The 16,660-nt window shown below is 38.5% G+C and overlaps 1 protein-coding gene across 1 annotated transcript in view; it reads right to left on the bottom strand.

Moving 5' to 3' along the window:
- Window positions 1-16,660, bottom strand: part of DCDC1 (doublecortin domain containing 1) — a 411,407-nt gene that overhangs the window by 16,480 nt on the left and 378,267 nt on the right. Inside the window, 4 exon segments of the mRNA XM_077819961.1 lie at window positions 1,596-1,732; window positions 3,283-3,384; window positions 4,483-4,635; window positions 16,150-16,357. Of these exon segments, the coding sequence (XP_077676087.1) occupies window positions 1,596-1,732; window positions 3,283-3,384; window positions 4,483-4,635; window positions 16,150-16,357 (600 nt within the window).

The raw sequence follows: 16,660 nt of genomic DNA, 5'->3' as shown, positions 1-16,660 counted from the left end.
ACCCATAACTGCTAGGTGAGTTACTGAAGTCCTCAAGTTACAGAGAATCCACCATTTACTCTAGTTTAAACCAGCAAGTGATCCATGGCCCATGTTACAGAGAAAGGCAAAAACCCTCCAGGATCTGTGCCAATTTGACCTGGGAGAAAATTCCATCCCAACCCCAAATATGGCAGTCTGTTGAACCCTGAACATGTTGGAAAGACCCACCAGCCAGACACCTGGGAAAGAATTCTCTGTAGTAACTCATAGTCCTCCCCATCTAGTGCCCCATCTTTGGCCATTGGGGATTTTTTGCTACTAGGAGTCACTGCTCCCCTTGGAAAGCTGTTCCAGAACATCACTCCTCTGATGATTACAAACCTTTGTCCGATTTCAAGCCTAAACTTGTTGATGGCCAATTTATATCCATTTGGTCTTGTGTCCACATTGGTACTTAATTTGAATAACTCCTCTCCATCCCTGGTATTTATCCCTCTGATGTATTTATAGAGAGCAATCATATCTCCCCTCAGCCCTCACTTGATTAGACTAAACAAGCCTAGCTCCTTGAGTCTCCTCTCACAAAGTACGTTTTCCATTCCTCTGATCATCCTAGTACCCTTTTCTGCACCTGTTCCCGTTTGAATTTATCTTTCTTAAACATGGGAAACCAGAACTGCACACAGTATTCGAGATGAGATATCACCACTGCCTTGTATCATGGCAATAACACATCCCTAACTCTACTGGAAATACCTTACCTGATGCATCCTAGGATTGCATTAGCCTTTTTCACAGCCACATCACATTGGTGGCTCATAGTCATCCTGTGATCAACCAATACACTCAGGACTTTCTCCTCTGTTGCTTCCAACTGATAGGTCCCCAGCTTATAGCAAAAATTCTTGTTGTTAGTCCCTAAGTGCATGATCTTGCACTATTAAATTTCATCCCATTTCTATTCCTCCAGTTTTGAAGGTACTCCAGATCCTCTGGTATGCTATTCTGGCCCTCCTTCATATTGCAATACCTTCCAACTTTGTGTCATCCACAAATTTTATAAGCAGATTCCCACTTTGTGTGCTAAGGTCATGAATGTTAAATAAGACTGCTCCCAAGACCGATCCCTCAGGAGCACCAGTAGTAACCTTCCTCCGCCTGAAAATTCACCTTTCAGTCTGACTCATTGTAGTCTCCCTTTTAATCAGTTCCTTATCCACCTTTCAAATTTCATATTAATCCCCATCTTCTCCAATTTATCTAATAATTTCCATGTGGAACTATATCAAATGTCTTGCTGAAATCCATGTAGATTAGATCTACTAAATCTAAAAAATCAGTTATCTTCTCAAAGAAGGAGGCCAGGTTGGTCTGGTATAATCTATCTTTTGTATAACCATGTTGTATTTTATCCCAAATACTGTTTGAAAACCTTGTGTGTGTATTTGGCAGCCTGTGAATGCATTTTCAGATAATGAAATATATAGGATGTACTGAGTCACATAATCAATGTATCATAGGACTAGTGTAAAATCTAACCTTTTGATAAAATTCCTCAACAACATGAATGTTGTTTTTAATTTTGAAATATTGATACAGATTGTATTTTATACCTCGGTGTGTTGTATATTTTCCATGAGTTTCATCTCTTCTTGGGTTTCTTCAGTCCAGCCTCCTTCTACTACTATAGGCTGAACTGTGCTTTTTGTGGGCACGAAGGTGGATGGCTTAAAGGCTGTTACTCGTCGCCCTGAGGCAGAGAAATTTCAAAATAACTCTTGTAAAACCATGTTTTCTTACTTTGATGAGTTTATTTTATTTTTTTCTTACATCTGGTCACAGAACTTTTTAAGCTATTAGTCCTAAAATACTAAGTATAATTTGTGAAAACAAACAGTACATATAGCAAGCAAGGCCAGGCAACGATCAGTACAGACATATCTATGCAGACCAAGTAAAAGCCTAATGTGAACACCACAGTCCAGATAAATATTAGATAAAATTTATAACTCGGAGCATCAATTTCATTTTCTTTCAGTCTGTAACCTATGTTTTGTTCTCCCTCAATAAGAGATTATTAAGGGGGATATGATAGAGGTCTATAAAATCATGACTGGTGTGGAGAAAGTGAAGAAGGAAGTATTATTTAGCCCTTCACATAACACAAAAACCATGGATCACCCAAAGAAATTAACAGGCAGCAGGTTTAAAACAAACACAAGGAAGTACTCCTTCAGCCAATGCACAGTCAACCTGTGGAACTTGTTGCCAGGAGATGCGAAGGCCAAAATATAACTGGATTCAAAAAAGAATTAAGTAAGTTCACGAGGATAGGTCCATCAATGACTATTAGCCAAAATGGTCAGGGATGCAATTGCATGCTCTGGGCATCCCTAAACTTCTGACTGTCAAAAGCTGGGTCTGGACAATAGGGGGTGGGTCACTCAATAATTGCCCTGTTCTGTTCATTACCTCTGAAGCATCTGGCACTGGCTTCTGCTGGAAAACAGGATACTGGGCTAGATGGACAATTGGTCTGACTCTATATAGTTATTCTTATGTTCTTATGACAACCATGGGCCTTTTTGGTTTCCTACAGGAAGCTGAAGTAAAGCACAGTAGCTTTTGACCTACATGGCCAGAGTCTTTGTTTGGCTCTAAAATCCTTCACACTGTTTTGCTGAGATGGGGTCCACAGGAGGCTTAGAACTGGTATATCCAGTTACTGCTATACCATCCTCCCTTCAGCCTTCAGTGCAAAAGGTGCCTAGGGTTAACAACAACCAGCTAATGTGTTTTTAAACATTATTGTCCTTCTCCACACTGAGGGTATGTCTACACTAAACCTTTTAACCTTGAGTTAATTGATTGCCAGGTAACTCGAGGCAGTTAACACATTTATAAAGTTTACTGTGAACATTATCCAAATATCTATTTCCAGCACAAACCCTTAACCCTATCAGTTAAAACATGTTAGTGAATGCATTTTCTAACACAATGAATTTTATCAGCACAGAAAAGGCTTTCAACGTCCAAATACCCAATGAAGCTTCACATTTGCGATCAAATCTGAGTGAGTAAACCCAGCACCTGCATGGAGCCCCAGTGAAACCAATGGGGCTTCATGTGGGCATGGGGATGGATCCTATTGCAGGACCAGGGTCAGGGTATTGGGCGCCCAAAGGTTAGTCTGCACACACAAGTTTGGAAGTTGTACAGACAATTTAGTCAGTCACTTTGGAAACCAAAGTTATCATAAATATCTCAACAGTTCCAAATTACATGCATACTGATACCAACCTTGCAGCTGTCTCATTTTGTGTTTCATAGCATCTAGATCAGCCAAAATTTTGTCCTTCTCTAACCAGTTTTGTTTCTCTTGCCTTGCTGCCTTTTGCAAAGCTGTAATAAAAGAAATATATACTATTTCTACTGGTTATTTTTCTTTATAGTGGTTTGCATTAATAGGTTTTTTTGGCTGACTGATTAGTATAATTGGATCTCTTTTAGCAAATAGTTTTTAAAGAACTTGAGGGTATTAGTGAGTTAAACAGATCCAGTTACAGACAAGTAATTAAAATGTATGTGTCCTCAAAAAAACAAACACCTCTCTGAAAGTATATAAAGCTTAAGGAATGTTTCTGCAGAGCAAGACACAAAGACTTATTTTGATTTAACATGTACAGTACTGTACTACATTTACTTTTCCAGTATAGCATGCTTACGTGTAGCAGTAGAAGATTGGTTTAACATTTTTTTAAACATGCTCCTGCTGATAGAAGAGCTTTATTCTTACAAATGACAATGTTCAGACAATTAGTCCTTGTTGTGAAACAAATACCTAGCACTATGCTTGAATCATTGCTCAACAGTCCATATACATCTTACTATCTACTTTGCATTTTATTGACATAGTGGGTATAATTTGGAGGTTGATTTTAAGCTTCTGGATAATACATGTAATATATACTAGCCATACCTTTCCCTTTAGGTGTCCAATTGCACAAAGACTTATGTATGTGATTAACTTTACTCAAGTGAGGAGTGCAAATGAAATATATAAGTGTGATGTAATTATAGCAGCAAACTTTTTCCCAGATAAGATGTTTAATTTTTATTCCTCACTAAAATAAAGTGTCTTAGAATTTGCTCTAGATTCTCATTCTCTTTTGAAGGGCTTGCCCACATGGAGACTTAGTGCATGACAAACAAGGATGTAACTCTACAGCACCGTAGCTTGCCACACACTAACTAGCTCTGTGGACCGTGCTACTGCACTCTTAAGTTCCATAGTGGTTTTGACCTACAGCTGTTGTTTGAAATAGCAATAGGTCAAAGCACATTATGGAACTTTTATAGTGCAGTTGTAGGGTCCACAAGGTGACTTAGAGCACTGCAGGCTAGTGCACTGTAGATTTACATCCTGGCTTGCTGTGCACTAATGCTCAGTGTGGGTAAGCCCTAAGTTAGAAGGGGGAAAGAAACCCAGCACACTCATACCATCCAAAGGTAGAAAAGGTTCTCCGCAGGAAACCCAGACCTCTATAGGATTTCTGAGGATGTTGGTGAGCAAAGAATCATCTATCATGTTCAAACTGTCTGGAGTCATCAGGGATAATTCTGACTTTATCTTCACTTTCTCCATGTACTTATCTTTGTATTTAGAAAGAAACAATGACAAAGTTTATCTTTATAACACTTTAGGATAAAGAGTTTTTTCTCATCTTATCACAGTAGAACCTCATAGATATGAACACCAGAGTTACGAACTGACTGGTCAACCACATACCTCATTTTGAACTGTAAGTATGCAGTCAGGCAGTAGAGACAAAAAAAACGAACAAAAAAAGAGACAAACAAACAAAACAAATATTGTACAGCACAGTATTGTATTAAATGTAAACTACTAAGAAAAAGGGAAAGTTTAAATAAAGATTTGAAAAGGTGAGCAAACTTTCTGTGCTTATTTTATTTAAATTAAGATGGTTAAATGAAGCATTTTTCTTCTCCATGGTAAATTTTCAAAGCTGTTTATGTCAAATATTCAGCTGTAAACTTCTGAAAGAACAACCATAACACTTCGTTCAGAGTTACGAACAATCTCCATTTCCGAGGTGTTTGTAACTCTGAGGTTCTACTGTAGTTTAATTTAGACTGTACAACACATTTATTTTACCCTTATGTTCACATACTGGATATGAAGAATATTAAGATAAACGTATTAAGATAAACTGTTCATTACTTATAACGACTAATGAAAGCTTAAATAGCTAACATTTGCAGCACACAGGAATGTGGCACAATGGTAATAATAGCAGCGTGACACATAATAGAAAGAACAGCAGGATGGGGGAAAGTGGTGATTATAAAGGGCATTATATATATAGGAAAGGAGCAAAAGTGATCTGAAAATCTGAAGCACTGCTATTTGAGGACAAAGCAAGCGTGCAAGGTCTCACAAGGATAGGTTAAGTACAAGCAGATAAGGACCTTCGGGATTTCTCCCATTGCTTTAGGAAACTCTTAGGAATTGTTCACCACTAGTTTAAATATACTCTACTTGAATATTATGGCAGACCCATTGTGATGTTGTAATTAAGGTTGTGTTCTGTTTTGCACTTGCAGTGGGAGTTCAGCCTGTTCGTTTGATATGAAAAACATAGTATCTTTGCTCCAAATTTCAGCATATAATCTGAGAAAAGATAGAATTTTTTGGAGAAGTTTCCAGAAAATTAGATACTTAGTTTCAAAGTTCAAATCAATTGAAAATTGGCCCCCAAAGGTTCACATGCTCAGTCTCATGATTAATTGGGCCCCTTTATCTTAAAAACTACAAACTGTACAAAAGGCCAAACTGCGTATACAGTGCAGTGAGAGTCTCATGGGCCCTCTGGGGTTATGTAATTATTTGATTCATTATCTATTTATTATTTGTATTACCAGAGCACCTAGGAGTCCTAATCATGGACCAGCATGCCTTTGTGCTAGCACTGTACAAACACAAGACAAAAAAAGATGCTCCCTGCCCCAAAGAGCTTACAAATATATGTATTAGATGAGAGACAGCAGATGGATTAAAAACAATTGTTTGCGGTGTTGTCATTGCGTTGATCCCAGTATATGAGTGAGACAATGTGGGTGAGGTAATAACTTTTATTGGACCAACTTCTGTTGGTGAAAGAGACAAGCTTTTCAGCTCAACAGAGCATGTCTCTTTCCCCAACAAAAGTTGGTCCAATAAAAGTTATTACCTTATTGGCCTTGCAAAGAAACATAGCATTCTTTGTCAAAACTGATTCCTTCTGTGCTGTGATTGCCATATAGAGGAAAATGTTCTGTCGGTGACTCTCATTCTCTGATGTGGTATATGGAAAGAAAACTTTCTGAACAGATTACAAGAGGGACACAAAACTGTGTTTTGATATATGCCCTCACCAATGTTTCCTGCTTATAAAACTGGTGGCATCAGGAATGGATTTTGCAAGACCATGGGCTTAGTGCTGCATCAGAGAAAAGATCTTTGACAAAGTAGTAGTTAGTTTACCAAAGACCAGGAAATCCATGAAATTGTTCAGATGGAGTTAAGGAACAAAGCTATACAGTTTCATGACAGTGAGGATCTTTGACAAAGTAGCTGCTGGTTTTTCAAAGACCAACATCTCTATAAAACTGTTCAGCTAGTTCAGGAATAGAGCTCAGGAGCAGAGCTTCTAAACTAGCTCAACCATGTTCTTTGACATAGCAGCAGCCCAACTCATTGAACATCTTATCTAAAAAAACCTGGAAATTTAATACACAAAAAAGCAGACACACAATGCAATGTTAAGGTTCTTCTATACATATCTACCACAAAACTTAAAACAAGGAAAATAAAAGTTAAGATTACCCGTAGTACATGCCCTATTTTCTCGCACCTCACTAGTAATTCAACCACTACACACATCAGATAATGTAACACAACCTTAACTCTGCCCCAGTACTGATGCCAGCATTCCAACACACCTTCCCCAGACCCAAGTGAAATTCTACAGAACTGTGCAAAAATAATGGTGTAATTGGGGTATGCATGGAGAAGTCCAGTCTGTTTGTAGTGGAGGTGACAGGGTGCAATTTGGGGAAGGTGGTGCTGGATGGCTGACATCCCTACTGGGGCACAGTTACGGTTGTGGTATATTTTCTGTGGTGTATGAAAATTGTGCCACTGTTGAGGTATCAGAGTAACAGCCGTGTTAGTCTGTATTCGCAAAAAGAAAAGGAGTACTTGTGGCACCTTAGAGACTAACCAATTTATTTGAGCATAAGCTTTCGTGAGCTACAGCTCACTTCATCAGATGAGGTATGTACGTCTTGGTTTGGGAGTATAGCAAGTATACTACTGGTAGCCTTAACTTTTCATTTCCTTGCTTTTTAGGTTCTGTGTTAGGTATATTGGGCAAAATCTTGGCCCCAATGACTTCAGTGAACAACAATTTCACCCATAATGTACAGAGCAACCTTAACTGACATACAACACTGAGATTTTGTGTAATAACAGCAAGCTAGAAACAATCCATTTTTATGCTTAGACTGATACCTTTTTGGTCTTTTGAATTCACAGGAGAATAAAATTGCACATTAATCTCTTAATTACATTTTTGCTTTTCATAATGTGATATTTTTGTAATGTTAGGTATACATGGTTTTAAAAACCTCCTTTTTTAACAGTAAGGAAGTTAAAAACATGGATTTATTTGTTGACGACCTTCCTGTGATAGCAGTGGTTATTTATAGTATGAAATGGCAGCTTTTAAATGTTCAAATGGCACTTTGGTGCCATAACTCAGGGTATGGCGTGGCTAATTACCGTATATACTTGATCATAAGATGGTTCATTTATAAGCCGACCCCCCCAAAATGGATAAGTAAAAATGGAAAATTTTTATGACCCTATAATTCAGGGGTCGGCAAACTTTGGCTCCTGGACCATCAGGATAAGCCGCTGGCTCGCGGGGTGAGGTGGTTAGTTTACCTCAAGCAGGCATGGAAGCAGGCTCAGAAGTAAACCTAAGTAAACAAAGTGTCCCAGCGTGCCAGCTGCTTACCCTGATGGGCTGGGACAGCAACTGGTGGGGAAATTTGGGGAGGGAAGAAGCTGGGGGACAGGGGAGTAACCCTTGTGACCACCACCCACATGAACCCACCCCTAGCCCGGGACCCCCCACACTTTCCCCATCCCATCCCTTCCCACCTTATCTGGGGAGGGCCAAGGGAGGATGTCTCTGGCCTGGCTGGAGCTACTCCAGAAGGCTGGGCAGCGCGGCCACAGCCTGCTCCGGCGGGCCAGACCGGGTGGTGTTGCTGCAGCATGTTCCAGCGGGCTGGGCCAGGTGGCCTGGCTGCAGCATGCTCTGCCAGGCCGGGTGCTGGGGCCACTAGCCTGCTCTGGTGGGCGGGGCCGAGCGGCACGGCTGCAGCCTACCAGCCCTGGAGCTGCAGCTGCTTTGGAGGCTGGGTGGGGGGAGAGCAGGGGCCAGAAGCGGAGAGACTCTAACCCCGCCTCTTCCCTTCTGGCTCTGCTGGGTGTGCTGCCTCTCCTTGCTCCCTCTGTTGGGGGGAGGAGCTGTGTCCCACCTCCCCCTCTCTATACCCGTTCATAAGCCGACCCCCTTCTCTGATGCTTCCCTTTTTTACTAAAAAAAATTAGGCTTATGAATGAGTATATATTGTAAGTTAAAATGTGAAAGCATCTGAATGTACAATACTGTCACGGTATTTCATAATCCCACTGCCCTATGTTAATTGAAAAAGGTAAGAATTTGACTTTAATCCCACAAAAGCTGACAACAATGATTCTTCAAAAAACCTTTTGATACTAGGTTCTGCAACATAATGTTTTTTATTTTAGACATGTAGTTGGAGCTTATTGCCCTGTCAAATGTAGTAGGTGCAAAAAATGAAGAAAAAAAATGAAAAGATTTAAAACTACATACATTTCAAAATATCAGCAAATGATGGTGCTAATTAAACTGGAGAAATGCAGGCTGGGCAGAACTACCATTAAGTGGATACATAATTGGTTAAATAACTGCAAACAAGGAGTAACTATTAATGGAATGATGTCAGATTGGAAGGAGTATTCAAGTGGGGTTCCACTGGGATCATCTTTGGTCCATTGTTATTTAACAACTTTATTAATAACCTGGATGTAGGAATAAAGAGCATACTGATCAGATGTGCAGATGACACAAAACTAAAGGGGGTTGCAAACACTTTTGGGGATAGAGCTAAAATTCAGAGAGATCTTGATAAATTGGAGAATTGGGCTATAGATAACAAAATGAAGTTCAGCAAAGACAAATGTAAGGTGATACACTTAGGGAGAGAAAAACAAATGCACAAATACACAATGGGGGAATAACTGGCTTGGCAGCAGCACTGCTGAGAAGGATCTGGGAGTTGTGGTGGATCATAACCTCAACATGAGTCAACAATGTGATGCTGTTGCCAAAATAGCAAATGTAATTTTAGGTTGCATTAACAGAGGCATAATGTGCAAGTCATGGGAGGTGATAGTACCATGCTGCTCAGCCCTGGTTAGGCCTCAACTGGAGTACTGTGTCCAGTTTTGGTCACCGGTGTATGGAAAGGATGTAGCAAAACTGAAAAGGATCCAGAGGTGAGTAACAAAGATGATCAGACGGATGGAATGCAAGCAATATGAGCAAAGGCTGAAGGAACTAGGTATGTTTAGTTTGGAAAAGAGGAGATTAAGGGGGGACATGATAGCGGTCTTCAAATACTTGTAAGGCTGCCATTAAAAGATGGAGGAAAGTTGTTCTCCCTTGCCACAGAGGGCAGGACAAAAGGCAATGGGTTCAAACTACAACATAGCAGGTTTAGATTAAATCTCAGGAAAAACTTCCTAACTGTAAGAACTGTAGGACAATGGAACAGATGGCTTAGGGAGGTAATGGAAGCTCTTTCACTGGAGATTTTCGAAAGGAAGCTGGATAGCCATGTGTCTTGGATGGTTTAGACACAACAAATCCTGCATCTTAGTAGGGGGTTAGACTAGATGACCTTGACAGTCCCGTCTAACCCTATGGTTCTGATTCTAAGACTACTGCTTCTGTGACTTCCCTGTGGCAGAGACCAAGTGCTAAATATACAATGATCCAAATTAATGGCTCAACACAATTAAACGAACTAAAATAATGCTCAAAGGCAAGGCAAAAAAACCCCCAAAAAACAAAAAGAAATGTATGATGAAGCCTGAAGCTCAAACTCTAGGTGTGGTGGACTACTGTGGAGAATGAATCTCCAAAACTCATCAGAAAAAGCTCTGCTAGCAGCTGTGGAGTGAGAATCCTAGGAAATGAGAGCATGAGCTTATCTTTTTGCTGCTGCAACAATGCACAGGTGGCAGAGTGTCTCCCACGACCAGGTCCCATACCATTAAGGCCAACACAAGCAATTGCATCTGGAAGCCTACAGGACACCACAATATACTCTTATTGTATGATATAACAAAAGCCCCTTTATGTATTTACAGCCTCGTTATTCACAGGTAGTGGTAGTTTTCCAACACCAATAAAAAGAATGAATATGTTGTGAAAATACAATACTGCTTGTTTATCCCACAGGAAGAACATAACTTCTTAACATAAATATTTTTGAAAATTGTACCCACAGTCACTTTTGTTTAGTGCAGCACTGAACTGTTTTAACTCATTTTTATATTTATTTTCAACAGCAGATCACTGTAACTAGAAGTATTTTTGATTACTGTATAATTTAAAAACAAGAGTAGACATTTTCCTATTTTAAAATCTTTTTTCATGTTTTCTATGTAGTGATTTGCATTTGGTGTTGCTTTCCCTTGTCTAGTTTTCCCTCTTTTATGTATTTATTTTTGGTGTTTTATGTATTTATTTTTATGATTTCCTATTCTAACACAGTATCTTTGTGAATGGGGCTCATCCTATTTCTTTCCCATCTATTAATTCTGCAAGCAGCATGCTAGCATATATGAGGCCTCTCATTAAAAGCAGCTGACTTCGTATTGGGCATGCTGCCATTTCTTATCAAGTTTCTAAATTCCATCAGTTGAGTTTTACTAACAAGAAAAAGGAAAAAAATGGCAGCTCAAAGGAATGCCTAGTAAAAAATGGCTGATGGTCCACCAGCCCCTTTTCCCGTTACTCACACATGATGCCAGCTAAGTGATATCTATCATATAATCAACTCTTTATTATCAGCTTTCATTGAACTTTATCTTTTTTTAAGAGAGAAGGGAGGGTGGTATTGATTGTCTGAGGGAAGAGTGTAAAGGTGGAAGTTATAGTCACAACATCTGGGCAAGGTGAGGGCTTGCATGGGGATGGAGACGGTAAGGAAGATTATTGGTCAAGAATGCGAAATTAGGAAAGGATAAAAGCAGTAAAGTAGGCCTGGAACTACATAAATATAATGCAGAAGTTACATACAGAGCTAAATAATTAACTTGTAGGGGGAGATTTTCAAAGGTACAAAGGGAAGTTAGGTGCTCAACTTTCATGGAACTTCAATAGGAGTTGGGTGTCTACCTCCCTTTTGTGCCGTTGAAAAATTTCCTCCTGAAATCTCAAGTTGTTGCCCTCTCCCCCACCTCTTTCTGTTTGTACCTTGATTATTTAGGCCCATGTAGAGCTCATTGCAGACACAGGGCCAGTTCTTTGGAGCAGGGATCTACCGTTTTACGTAACTGTGAAGGGCCTACTAAGCTTTTTGGGGTGGAATTTTCAGAAGTGCTTGAACTTACGAGCACAACTCTTATAGGATTCATGATTCTTAGACATTTAGGCCCTTTTGAAATTCCTACCCTTGGAATAATATACACCTGATAATAAATAGTAATGGTAATTAGGGCCATCAATTAACTGCAGTTAACTCAAGCAAAACAAATTAACTAGATTAAAACAATTAGTCACAATTAATCGCAGTTTTAATTGCACTGTTAAACAATAGTAGAATACCATTATATTAGAATATAGAATATTATAAATATTTTTGGATTTTTTTCTACATTTTCAAATATTTTTATTTCAATTACAACACAGTATACAAAGTGTACAGTGCTCACTTTATTTTTGATTACAAATATTTGCATTGTAAAAAGATAAACAAAAGAAACAGTATTTTTCAATTCATCTCATACAAGTACTGTAATGAAATCTCTACATCATGAAAGTGCAATATAATGAAAGTGCAACTTACAAATGTAGAATTTTTTTTACATAACTGCACTCAGAAACAAAACGTAAAACTTTAGAGCCTACAAGTCCACTCAGTCCTACTTCTTGTTCAACCAGTCACTAAGATAAACAAGCTTGTTTACATTTACAGAAGATAATGCTGCCCAATTCTTATATACAATGTCACCTGAAAGTGAGAACAGGTTTTCACATTGCACTGTTGTAGCTGGCGTTGCATGGTATTTATGTGCCAGATATGCTAAACATTCGTATGTCCCTTCATGCTTCAACAGTCATTTCAGAAGACGTGCTTCCATGCAGATGATGCTTGTTAAAAAATAATCTGTTATTTAAATTTGTGACTGAACTCCTTGGAGAGAATTGTATGTCTCCTACTCCACAGTTTTACCTGCATTCTGCCATATATTTTGTGTTATGGCAGTCTTGGATGACGACCCAGCATATGTTGTTCGATTTAAAACACTTTCACTGCAGTTTTGACAAAATGCAAAGAAGGTATCACTGTGAGATTTCTAAAGATAGCTATAGCACTTGACCCAAGATTTAAGAATTTAAAGTGCCCTCCAAAATCTGAGAGGGCTAAGGTGTGGAACATGCTGTCAGAAGTCTTAAAAGAGCAAAAAGAAAAAGGAGTACTTGTGGCACCTTAGAGACTAACAAATTTATTTGAGCATAAGCTTTCGTGAGCTACAGCTCACTTCATCGGATGCATTCAGTGCAACACTCCGATGCAGAATCGACAGAACCCAAACTAGCAAAAAAGAAAAATCGACGCTGTTGATGGCATCTGGCTCAGATGATGAAAATGAGTGTGCATCAGTCCACTTTGGATTGTTATCAAACAGAACCCATCATCAGCATGTTAAATGTCTACACAATTGACCAATCAGAATTTCTCGACATCTGAAGATTCATTCATGCCGATGATCTTTGCATCACCACCCAACTGGAAAGATTTGATGACATTCAGCACACTCTAACTGGGTCTTTGAGTGTGCCTGGAGAATACTATTGCACATGGTTTCTGAATGCCAACTCTAGCAAGACACAAGTGCACAACTTCCAAGCACCTGGCCAACCACCATCAGGCCAAGCAAAAACTCCAGGAGATGGTACTATTCTTGAATATTTGAACATCTGGTGTACCTTGGGGTCACATTAAACTGAACATTAACATTCAAAGAGCACATCAAGAAACTGAAAAAAAAGTGAACTCCAGGAACTGTGTATCCCAGAAACTGGCAATACAAAATGGGGAGCTGACTCAAAGACACTCTGTTACTCAATTGTGGAGTACTGTGCTCCATTATGGTCATCCAAACTATGCACACAAAATATATACTGAACTTAATCAATCCTGTAGGATCATCACAGGGACTTTGAAACCAGTTCCCACTGTATCACTATACTACCTCATGACAAAATGTTGGGAAATGCTGATGTTCCTGAAGAACCTGATTCAGAACAACACCCAGAGGCGCTGACCTCGAATGAAAATACTTCCGTATTCCAAATTGAGAGAGAGTTGGGGTGACAAAAACTGGTGACAATATGGCCAAGTGAAAACTGGAAAAATGAACCCAAATGTGAAACACTAGACAAACACTTGAACACTGGCTAATGCAGTACACCATGTCAACATCCTGTACCCCTCAGGAACCATTTGAGATAAGTGACAACACCAGGTCTTGACTGAAGTTTTGGAGTGACAAGCTATGACAGTGGACACAAAAAACCAAATCTGAGTCTCTAAGGAATACATGGTACCATCAGAGGAGGGAGTTTAACATAATCTGAGTAAAGTATGTAACATAATACTGTTGTAAAAAGCATGAACATCATTCTGGGATGTATTAGCAGGAGTGCTGTAAGCAAGACAGAAGAAGGAATTCTTCCACTTTACTCAGCACTGATAAGGCCTCATCTAGCATATTCTGCCCAGTTCTGGGCACTGCACTTCAGGAAAGATGTGTACAAATTGAACAAAGTCCAGAGGAGAGCAACAAAAATTATTAGAAGTCTAGAAAATATGACCTATGAGGAAAGACTAAAAAATTGGGCTTGTTTAGTCTGGAAAAGAGAAGACTGAGCGGGACATGATAACAGTCTTCATGTGAATAAAGGTTGTTATAAAGAGGAGGGTGATAAATTGTTCACCTTAGCCATTGAGGACAGGACAAGAAGAAATGGACTTAAATTGCAGCATGGTAGATTTAGGATGGACTTTAGGAAAAACTTCCTAATGGTAAGAATAGTTAAGCACCGGAACAAATTACTTAGGGGGGTTGTGAAATTTCCATCACTGGAGGTTTTTAAGAACAATATAGACAAACACCTGTCAGGAATGGTCTAGATAATACTTAGTCCTGGTTCAGTGCAGGGAACAGGACTAGATGACCTATCAAGGTCCCTTCCAGTCCTATATTTTTATGATTCCATGCTGCATATCCATCTGTTCTCCTGGCAGTGATTCTTGTCCAATCAAGACTATTGTTATATGAGTAGTTTGAGCAACATCAGTCACAGAACAAAGCAAAGTGGTTCTATCTTGCCAGCCCAACAGTGTGATATATAAGGTCTACTAGGCCATTATTCATTGCACATAGTTAAGCAATCAGCAGATGTTAATTTAGATATTTCCAATGATAATCAGATTTTTGTGTGTAGAAAACTGATATTTATAAATACTGAATTGTTCAATAAGTAATATACTTTCCCAGTTCAATAAAGTATTTAAGCATTTGTTCAGCTTTAAGTGAGCAAGTCCATCTCTATTCAGGTAAGCACTTAAGCACATGCTTAATGCTCATTGAAGTCATAGGTTTCCTAGAAATTTAAGCACATGCTTAAATTCTTTGGTGAATTGGAGACTTTATAAGTGAAGACTTCTAGTATTTATAGGAAAATAGGCCCAAACAAAAGTCCAGGAACTGAATGTCTCCAGACTTTGGGATGTTAAAAATTGTGAACCTGAATTTCATGGCTGAGGGCCATCTCTAGTAATTAATGCAATTCAAAAATAGAACCACTGTCTAACAAACTGCAAATTCACTTATTGTTAAAAAGCAGTTTAACTCTTTTGATGAATCTGTTCAAAAATCTTTGCTAACTCACTTGATAAAATAATAAATTAAAAATGCATCCATAATCTCAATTCTCATTTAATTTTTATAACACTAAAGAAATCAATCTTTACACATTTACATAACAGCAAACCCAAAGATAAAATATGACTGCCAGCTAACATCAGTTCATATAAAATAGCTCAAAACCTGGTATGAAAAATATATAACCCTGCATACAAACAGTAGTCAGTAACTGATCTTGCAATAATCTGGAATTTATTTAATGTAAGATTAACACAATAAATCTGATTTTCAAATCAGGGTCACATGGAATAACAGCCTGCACAACTACTTTAGTTGTGTACATACTTGTGAAAATTTTCACTAGTAAGTGGCAAGTTAGGCAGCAGCTAGTATGATTTGTACATACAGTCAAAGTAATTAGACTCAGAATAGGTATATGATTGCTTTAGGCTTCTGACTGTTTGGAAATCTGACCTTCTAAGAATGTGTACTTTAACTTTTCACAAATAATTTCAAAATTAAATATTAACCTGCAATGTAATTCATGTTCAGCCCAACAAAGATATTGTGTTACCTAATTTTCACAAGAGTAAATCAATGAGACTGTAGTTCCTTACTAACATGCAAAATATAAATATAACACATTTGTCCAGCTACAGTGTACTCTCATTAATCTTTTCTCTAGTAGTGTTTGTTATTCTCTAAGAAAATGGAAAACAAAGTAAAGGATTTCCACAGATAATCTTGGAAGCATATCAGCAGAGGCTTTTTAACAGCTTTTAAAAAATCTGTTAGCTCCATGAAATATTAATTTAACTAAGAACTTTTTGATTTTGACCTTTTACCTTCCATACGCAGTGCAGCCCCACAGTGAGCACTGTCAGTGATTGCAGTTCTCTCTTTATAGTCTTCTTCTGAGTAACTTTGTCTGAAACACTCATTCACAGCCCACGTGACTAAATCTGGTAGGGTAAGGATTAGGATTCCATCATGGGTATATAGTCTGCAGGCTTTCCTGGTAAGTTCAAGTTGTCTTGTACACTTGGCAAGCAGCTTAAAAAACAACAACAACAACACGGAATGATTAATCACTCAAAGAAGGTGGGATTTAAGTGGTGCATAGACCTGTGATGTCCCTTTACATAGGAGAGAAGTTTATCAATAGTGAAAACCAGCCTCATTTTATTAGATATATTCTAATTCATTTGCAAACGGGAGACAAGTTGGATGATCTAAAGAAAAAACCCCAGCAACCTACTTTAATTTGCCCTTCAATTAAAATTTTAGAAACATATAATAAAATGTATAGAATATAATGACTAATATAGCTGAATATGTTTTCAGTCTAGATGGAAT

The sequence above is a fragment of the Eretmochelys imbricata genome, chromosome 6 (assembly GCF_965152235.1).
Source record: "Eretmochelys imbricata isolate rEreImb1 chromosome 6, rEreImb1.hap1, whole genome shotgun sequence".
NCBI classification, from domain to species: Eukaryota; Metazoa; Chordata; order Testudines; family Cheloniidae; genus Eretmochelys; species Eretmochelys imbricata.
The sequence above is the reverse complement of the archived record's forward strand: the minus strand, read 5'-3'. Positions and strand labels throughout refer to the sequence as shown.